The sequence below is a fragment of the Eutrigla gurnardus genome (genome assembly GCF_963514095.1).
Source record: "Eutrigla gurnardus genome assembly, chromosome: 7".
Classification (NCBI taxonomy): Eukaryota; Metazoa; Chordata; class Actinopteri; order Perciformes; family Triglidae; genus Eutrigla; species Eutrigla gurnardus.
In genome coordinates this window covers 13781045-13790618 of record NC_139921.1, presented here as the reverse complement: position 1 = coordinate 13790618, position 9574 = coordinate 13781045, and the positions used below count along the sequence as shown (strand labels likewise).

At 41.7% G+C, this 9574-nt stretch overlaps 2 protein-coding genes across 4 annotated transcripts in view; one reads left to right on the top strand and one right to left on the bottom strand.

Moving 5' to 3' along the window:
- Positions 1 to 2745: 2745 nt before the first annotated feature.
- On the top strand, positions 2746 to 9335 carry tmem54a (transmembrane protein 54a). The gene is made up of 6 exons (XM_084014077.1): positions 2746 to 2886; positions 3914 to 4110; positions 4223 to 4282; positions 4521 to 4715; positions 4827 to 4964; positions 8268 to 9335. The coding sequence occupies exons 1-6, from the start codon at positions 2874 to 2876 to the stop codon at positions 8415 to 8417; spliced, it is 753 nt and encodes a 250-aa protein (XP_083870203.1). The 5' UTR covers positions 2746 to 2873; the 3' UTR covers positions 8418 to 9335.
- LOC311016390 (putative histone deacetylase 1-B) overlaps positions 8646 to 9574 on the bottom strand; it is a 42178-nt gene continuing 41249 nt past the window's right edge. For all 3 annotated transcript variants that reach the window (XM_084014047.1, XM_084014046.1, XM_084014048.1), the window contains one exon: positions 8646 to 9558. In XM_084014047.1, the coding sequence (XP_083870173.1) occupies positions 9531 to 9558 (28 nt within the window). In that variant the 3' untranslated portion in view covers positions 8646 to 9530. The remainder of the gene's footprint in view (positions 9559 to 9574) is intronic.

The window sequence follows — 9574 nt, the reverse complement described above, 5'->3', positions numbered from 1 at the left end:
TTTTGCCCGACAGACCTTTACACTTTGAGCTACAGCACTCGCATACTTCTACATTTCCACTTAGATCCACCCATCTGAAAGAAAAAGACTAATTTTTATTTTATTTTTTTAAACAAAAAGGAAAAGTGTAATATAGTCAATACAGTTGATTCATGTACAAATACCTTGACTGGAACAGGTTATAGTTGCAGGATTTAGAGCCAAAGTTGACACCCTGGTCTGAGATCAGGACACTACAGTGGATGTACAGCTTCAAAAGCAGAGTTCAGAGGGTTGTACAGTTAGAACAGAAAAATGTCCAGGGGGAGAAAAGGGGGGGGGGGGGGGGGGGGCAGTTTATCCACACTCACCTCAGAAATTAGATACGATGTATTCAGAACCAAATTAACTACATCTGCGCTGTTGGAGGCTACAAATTGTACAACAGCATGAGAAGAACCCAGTGGGGCTGTGCACCTAGAAGATGGCAACAATAGTCACAGCTGATTAGCTCATCATGGGACAAACAAATTAATCCAGACAGTGCTGCTTACCCTTTATTCATTACGACTGCATGTTTGGGTCTAGTCTGCGAGTCAGGAAACCCAGACACAAAACAGGACTGGATGAAAAGCTGCTGTAGCTCTGGCCTGCTTCTGGCTGAAACCTGGAGGTTGACAACCTGACCTCTTTCATAGGTATTAGACACTGCAGCGCTGGTCCAGGATGCTGCAGGAACAAGAACACAACCATTTGTAACAAATGAAACGATCCAGTCCAACAGCATATTCTTAACTCATGTTATCACTCACGATTCATGGTTTTGATGTTAAAGGTCTTGCCAGTCTCAGGAAATGTCATGGGGCTAAAGTAGTTTGGATAGGAACTGAACAGAGAGTTTCTTTTAATACGGTTTGGTATATGGTACAACTTATAAAATACATTGGTAACTCAACAGCACCTCTTTGGGATGCAGGAGATGTGCACTGTGGTAGGAGCGTTCCACCAGGTGTTTGGAGTTTGGAGATTCAGGTTGAGCACGTTGGTAAACATCGTCTTGCCATTGTGCATCTAGAGCATCAGAAAAACCTTTACAAAATCTGCGGTGGGGAAAAACAATAAAAGTATTGAAGAAGGTGGTCAACTCACCACAGGTGTAGTTCCGCACTGATCCAAACTGTAAGTGAAGACAAATTTGTTTGGTAGCTCCCCATTGGTATTGCAGCCATCACCCAACTGGATCTCCTCTCCAGTTAGTACAAGACCATTGGAGTGCTTACCAACCAGCAGCGTTAACTTGGATTCATCGCAAAACACCTCTACTCTGGGAACGATCATGACGGAAGGTAATTCAGGGAACCTCTGAAAGTCAGGATTCCAAAATCGCCAAGAGCTCAAGGCGGTGTCATGTGGAGGGAAATCAAAATTGCTTTCAAATGGAAAAGGCATGATGTTGTCAAGAAATCCTGGGAAATTATGAAAAAAGCTTGCATGCTGCCATTCTATATCTGATTGAGCAGCAATAAAATGTCCAAGACAGATGCATAGCAAGAGCTCCATTGTCCCCATTGCAAACCTCAAAGTGGGCCAACCACTCTGATGGCTCTCCTACCCCTGGTGTGTCTTTAATAAGGTGGCCAGAGGGGCAGGTGCTGGCAATAGAGCTAACGAGGCTCGCAGGCAATTATGTCTATGAAATCATGCATGCAGAACGAACACCAGTGCAGCAAGTCATGCTTTTTTATGGTGTTGTTTATTGTGTGATAGGAGGCATTTAACAGCAAAAATTTAAAAAAGAATTAGATTGTGGATCCTTCATCAATGCCCAAGACAGTAGTAACGTTTGTATGACTTTGTGATATTTTATGGTATTGTCCCTAAAATTGTGCACACAATACTTTCTTTTCAACATCATTTTATTTATGTGAGGACTTGGTCACATTTACTTAATCAAATGGCTAAAGAAATCAGGATGCCAGTTTTTTTTCTCCATTTATGTAAAGCGTCCTTGGGTTTCGTGAAAGGCGCAATATAAATTAAAGCAATTCTTATTATGATTATTATATATTATATTATATATGTTATTATTATATATTAAGTGTCATTAATATATGCTTCACTTTATTGTTGCAGTTAAATGTGGGGCTAATTTTAATTACTGTATACTGCTGATTAGCTTTACCTATATCACAATTGATTAGTAGTTTATGTTTTGTATTGGCATCTAAATCTATCTAAATCATTAAGGAAAACAAGTACCCCAACTAAATCCGTCAAATGAATGTAGTGGAGCAAAACCTACAACACTTTCATCCAAAATGTAGTGGAGTAGCAGTCTGAAGTAGCATAAAACAAATACCTCAAACATGTACTTAAACATAGTAAGTTACATTCCACCACTGGTTTATACATACAAATGGAAAGCAAATAAGATAGTCAGCAACAGTGACCCTTCATGGCTAGGCTAATTAGTTTCAATGATTAATACCCGGAAGTAAACAAACAACCTATTATCAAGCAGTGTTCAAAAACACACACAAAAGAAACGTGAACTAATGTAGGCCAGACCCCAGTAGCTTATGCTGTGGTATTCTATTTCATACAAGACTAATTGTTATTGTATTATTGTTATAATTTCGATATAAGTATGGATGGTCAATCGTATAGTTTACCGGGAACACAGTTTGAATGAGTTTTTAACAGATACATAACATGTCTCCTGTTGTTGTAATGGGAACGTGCAACGGGGCGGAGCTTCCGTACTGGTAGGCGGAAGGTTACGGCTGTGTGTCCGCAGGTGAGCGGCAGAAGAAACTATCCGACAGAAAAGTCGTCAGAAATGACTTTAACACAACTTTTACACTAATATGATTTAAGCGGGTATAAAATCCACCATGGTGAATTTAGGTAAGTTGACTTTCATGCTTATGTCATACAATATATGGGTTTGTCGCATGTTAAAGTATTTAGGCGTGGTCTGCGCAGTCGTTGACTGAACTCGAGCGTACATTTTTTACGGCGTTTGGAGGACGGAACCAAAAGTGATAGGCTTATCTATTGATAGGTCAGTTATCGACCCAAAGAGTAGGCTATAGTATGGGTCCCACACTGTACGCCCTATCGTTATTGTTGAACCTTAGGAGCAGGATAAAAGTGTCAAACTATTAGAAAATATATCACGTTGGAATATAGGTATATTGAGTTTGACTCATAAATTCACTACATGAAGGTATGTCATCATTGTTTGTGTTGGGGTCTGTACATTACAGTACAATGTGTAACACTATTATGACCAAAAACACAGTGAGGGTTTTTTTTCCAGTCACAGCACCCAGCTGAAGGCTTGAATGACAGTCCAGTAGTAAATATGTGTTTCTACCCCTCAGGCCAGGTGTAGAATAGCACCCCACCCAAAAGCTTTTGTCCGGGGGGGGGGGGGGGGGGGGGGGGGGGGCTGTTATGGGTGGGTGCTGCTTCACCTTTCCTAAAAGGAAGGAACAAGGAACAAAATAATGCTGTGCTATCCCCCCTCAATCCCTGTCTCTGATAATTACAGCACGGAGTGGCTGAGATCTTCAGCCATCTGTGCAGGGGTCGCTCATTGGCATGGTTTTTTTTTGCTTTGCTGAAACCGCAAGCTCTCACACAAGCTCTCACACAAGCTCTCACACAAGCTCTCGATGCACTGCAGTTACATCTCATTCTATATTTCAGATCCTAAACTGTCATTTTATGTTGTATTGGTTCTTGTCCACAACACTGATGTGCACTTCACTGATATTATATGAAATTAGAGTCACATACTTCAGTGGGACAATATGGATGTTGTACACACAATGTAATTAATTTGTTGATTATCTGTTACATGTTGGCAGAGGTCACAATGCTCTAAAGTAAGTTAAGATTACAAAGTTAACATGTCTGCTCCCTGTAGGAGTATGCTGTGCCAACCTCAAGGACAACAAAGCCCTGATGAAGATGGGGCTGGGGCTGGTGCTCGTGGGTCACGTAAACTTTCTTCTTGGAGCACTTGTGCACGGCGCTGTGCTCAGGCACATCAACGTGCACTCTCAGGCCCGGACCATGGTGTACGCCATCTCTAATGTCATTGCTATTGTGGCAGGATTGGTGGTAAGTGGTGCAAAAACTCAGTATGTGCTTAAAAATCACATCTTCATCTTTAACAGCACCTGTCCCTGTGATGAATGATATATTTATTCTTTTGTTGAACTTCTTCCCTTAGGGAATTATTGGTGGAATAACAGCCATTGTCTTGTCCAAAAACAAGAGAAACCGGATTCTGGTAAATACTGTTCCCCCTCTATTTGGCAAAGCTTCTCCCTCCTCCATTCAGCAATCACATGTCAGTTGCTGGCTCTTGTTAGAACATGCCCTCTGTTTAAGTGAGTGCATGTGTGTAAGAATACACTTATATCTGCTTGACATTGAAAAGCATGTTAAATATAGATCACTATATACTATACTAGATCAAGTGTTGCATTTTTACTTTCTAACATACTTGTGTGTTGTTGTCTTTGCAGCAGTGGGTCTTGTTGGTCTTGAGCTTCCTGGCAGGTCTCTTGGCGATTGCCTCTACTCTGGGCTTGTCAGTTTCTATGGTTAAAGCCATTATTAACAAAGGATGGGGCCTGCTAACACACTGCAAGTTTTCTGATAAGGATGTCGGCTCTTCCAGCATCACATATGAATGCCCCTTTGACCCCACCCGTATCTATGTAAGTTGAATATAAATATGTATCTATCAGCAGTATGTACATTGACTTGAATTGCTGTCAAAAAAGTTTGTTGATCAGCTGTAAATTACATCATATTTCCTTGTCAACCAGGGGACCACCATCATTCTGTGGGTGCCTCTCATCTTCATGTCCCTGGTGGAAATGGTGTTCTCCTTCCGCTGCTTTGCTGCCTGTACTTCATTCCTCTACCTCTGTCCGTGCAGGAGGCGGCCGACTCGGGCCAAGAGGGTAAGCTCAGATCACTGACTGTTGTGTGATTACAAATCTTACTGTGTCACAAGTCATTTTACACAGACAGTTGCTTTTTTGAACATCTAAAAACGTTTTTAGAATAAATATAAATGTGACACTATTGTATATGTACAGTATATGTGGCGATGAAAAAAAAAAAAAGAAAAAAGTTGAAACTGTGAATTTCTAAAACCTTTAACATAGAACTGAAAAATCCACCCAGGCAGTTAACAGGACACGCTGTATTTTGAGCTGAATTCACTTGAGGGGAAGTGAATATATTTACAAGAGAAATCAGCACTCTCCTGTCTGACTGTGGTATTTTTATTTAGAATAACATACTGTACTGTTTAAAGTTACACCTGCATGTCTTTACGAATTAGCCTTTCAAATAAGTACGTAACGCTTGCATTCATTTATTGCATAACACCATTATTTACAGGACTTAGTAATAACAATACATTGAATCAAGTCAGTTTTAACAGTAAAATGACATGGCTTCATTTTATCCACTATTACTTAGTTTAATACAGGCGAAGAGAGGCCAGTGTTCTCGACCTGAACAGAGCTGTGTGGTGACTGTTGCCTCGTCTCATGCATGATCACATGGTTTGATCTATGGTTGAAGGTTGGCTTAAACAGTGGCCCAGTTAAAGGGACTTAGGGCAGGATCAAGAAATAAGACTCAACAGTGACACGACGGCCGTTAGGGTAACTGCAGCCATCTGCCAAGCCGGCGCGGTAGCGCGCACAAACTCTTCAGTGCAGCTGATGCTGTGACACGGTCAGGGCCGGAGTGGGACTCATTTTCAGCCCTGGAGTTTCATACCTCAGACCGGCCCACTTTAGATCACGACCTATTATATTAAAATAATGTAATTATAACTTTACATGTTAAGCATACAATAGCGCACTGTTCTCTAAAGCCTTGTAATTCCGTGTATTTTCACACAGCCTTGTGGGCACAAGTGCCCATAGTTCGGCCGTGTTCAGCTGTCTGTTTCCCGGCTGGTTTGCGTGCGGCGCGTCTTGGCGTTTCGCGTTCGACGGAGAGTCCGCCTGTGTGGACTCTTGTGGACCTGGGCGGGCCGGTGTTTGACCGATGTCCGCGGGCTTTTCAGCCAGCTCTGAGGGTGATAGTCCCGACAGTTCGGCTGGGTTCTTGTGTCTATTTACCTGCGGGAATCCCCGCAACGCGTCCGAGTGTTTTACGTGTGTACGGACGGAGCAGAAGTCCGGCTTCGCTGTGCGTAATTGTGGCGTGGCGCGGACCTGGACCGGCCGGTGCTTAAGTGAGCTGCACGGGCTTTTCACACAGCCTTGGGGGCACAAGTGCCCATAGTTCGGCCGTGTTCAGCTGTCTGTTTCCCGGCTGGTTTGCGTGCGGCGCGTCTTGGCGTTTCGCGTTCGACGGAGAGTCCGCCTGTGTGGACTCTTGTGGACCTGGGCGGGCCTGTGTTTTAGTGAGGACCGCGGGCTTTTCACCATGGTCTGGGGGCATCAGGGCCGAGAGTTCGGCTGGGTTCTTGTGTCTATTTACCTGCGGGAATCCCCGCGACGCATACACGTGATACCCACTCCACTCAGTGCCATGACTGAACACCGGCACAAAAATAAATAAAAATAATAATTGAACACCGGCCCTCGCGGCCCAAAAGTCAGACCGGCCCACCGGGAATTGTCCCGGTCCTCCCGATTAGCCACTCCGGGCCTGGACACGGTTATTTATTTACTCGCTGTTCACGTGACTGTTTACTACAAGCCCTCCGCACATGCCTCCGCGGAACTACATTGGTAGCATACATCTGCGAACAGCATCATGTCAAGCGACGAAGTAAGTAAACAAGTGTTTATTTTAGTGTAACTTTAGGATGACGAATTGCCGCTGATAAAACCTTCGTTTTCTTCTTGGTATTACTTTGTAGTGGACTTTGTGTGGTGGTGGGTCGTTTTCCGGCCGAAGCAGAGTCCATTACTACACATACAGTACTTGAGTCCACCGCGCTTGTCTTCTTCTGGTCTCCAAGCCGTCGAGTACGCGCATTCAGCGTCATTTGACGTCACATCCGCCGGACTGCGCGGGAAATTCGGACCACGAATTGCAGTACATCATGCAGCACACAGCCTGTTCAAGGCAATGGGGAGATATGTGTGTGGTCTCATTCTTTTTGGTTTTGAACGCTTCATCACCCATTAGCATTAAAAGACTTAAAGTGAATGTTTATTTTTTCACAAATCCTGCCCTAAGTCCCTTTAAAGTAGATTTTTTTTTAAAGTAATATGAACAGGCAATCGTAGATGCGACACGTGAACGATACGCTAACAAGCTATCATTAAATCCACACCGACTCCGTTCCGTAAGCGTCTCTGCCCGTCTGTCAGCAGCAGCTCCTGCAGGGCTGAGTGACAGCGGCCGGGCGACTGCGGCCCGGGACAGCCCCCCTTCTCCCCTCTGTGAGAGACTCATCATGTCTGAGCAGCAAAGACGTTTTTAAAAGTCTCTGTGTTCCGCTCTCAGGACTTTTGTAGCTTCGCACTGAAACTCTGTGGTCTGGAGTTTACTTTCTCTCTTACTACTTTCAGAAAACGTCTTTTTCTTTTTTTAACGGTTTCCTGTGTTAAGCTAACGCTCATGAAAACCGGTTTCCGGTTTCTGCCGCTTCACAATAAAAGCTTTAAAATAAAAAAGTATGGGGTACTTTTATTGTGAATAATTTATAGGAAATAATTGTGTTTATTCGCGTTAAACCCAATCCTTCATAGCCATATACCATACATTTGATTAATAATAACAATGGGCTAATAACAAAAATAAGTATCAGAAGAATTAACTGTTGTGATGTCTCTCTCTTTAATTTTATTTGAGGCTCATAACAGTACATTGCACTACGCAGATGTTGGTCTCATTAATTTGTGCCAAGTGCCATGTTAAAGAATGTTTAAATATTGAATAGTTACAGTATTGTGAAGTAATCGATAACTGACGTTAATAAAATATAAAAAATAATCAATAAAAATAATCGTTAGATTACTCAAAAAAATAATCGCTAGATTATTCGTTTGAAAAATAATCGTTTGGACAGCTCTAATTACCAACCCTGCCATCGCTATAAATGGGCAGATTTTTTTACCTTAAACATGTTAATGTGTTGTCTAAAATATGAAACTTGATACGATACAAAACTACAGCACAAAAATCAGTAACTTTTAAACTAGTCAGTTGTGATTTTATCATGACCTTTGCCAATAGTATTGACACATGTGATCTTCTCTTCTTAACTTAAATTCACGTTGTTTCAGGTACGCATTCAGCGACATATTGAAACCCCATCATTACCTCCAGCACGAGATCCAGAGAGCAATGCTGGAGCTGAGCCTGCAGAGCAGGATGAACTGCTGGAGGACGAACTGCTGGAGGACACGGCTGTGGCGCAGAGTGCATGGCTCTGAACCTAATGACATAGGTTGCAAACTTCTTTGCTCAACTCAATAAATTGAAATGGGTGACCCAAGTTAGAAATGGAATTTTATTTACATCTGATAAAATACTACTGGTATTTAATGGTTTGTTTTTTGTGTGTGTACTGGTTGTCTTAAAAACCGAGTTCTGTCACCTGTATCTTGACATTAAAATGTTTTTTTTTTAATAATGTAGCTGTGTCAATTATTCCATCAGACCAGAGTTAACATTTTATTAGCAATCTTATTTTGAAAAACTTTACAGAACAAAGCTACGTAATTTTTTAGGGCAGGTTTTATTGGTGTTAAAAATGTGGTCAATGCACACAAGGGCCTGTCAGATTTAAATGACACTTTGACACTTTTACTCAATTTCAGAATACAAATATATACAATAAATGAATGTTAGCATTTGTCTTGCTTCCCATTTTACTGAGTGCTAACTCTGGAAAGTCAAGTTCAAATTTCAGTGGAATCTAAACCTGACACGGGCAATCACGTGACAGGACTCAAACAATTTAAATATTGTGTGGCAGGAGTCCCAAAAATATAGGAGTAATTTACTTACACTGTGCCATGTAAAAAGGTATTCAGGTACACAATCCTCTTAACCACTCTCAGTCACCTGAGCAGGCAAAACCAGTGATAAAATGCGTTACAGAAAAGGATCCATTGTATAAACATGCTTCAACTGCATATTCAAAAGACACATGACAAAAGTGAGAGTGAAACAAAACAGTAGCCAAAATATCTGATTTAAATAAATTAAATCCATCAGATATATAAAAGCATACATGTACTACACCATTTTACACAGTTGCATCACAAGGGAAAAGCAAGTGTCATAGAATAAAAAGATTAATAATAAAAAAGGAAAAGCATAAAAAAACAATACTCATTTTGACCTCGGTCCAAAAAAATGCTAAGGTTGAAAAGTAGTCCTAGAAAAATGTTTAGACCCAGATCTTATTTTGAGAGAGTGGGGTCTCATTACAAAGATATAGTTCTTCACTGATTTCCACAGCAGCCACCTGGAAAGACGATTTATCCAAAGCAACCTTGCATTAAGATGTGTTGCAATGGTATCGATGGATGCTGAGGACCTTAAGGTGTCTTGGACTCCTCTTTTGGCCTAAAAAGGACAGAAA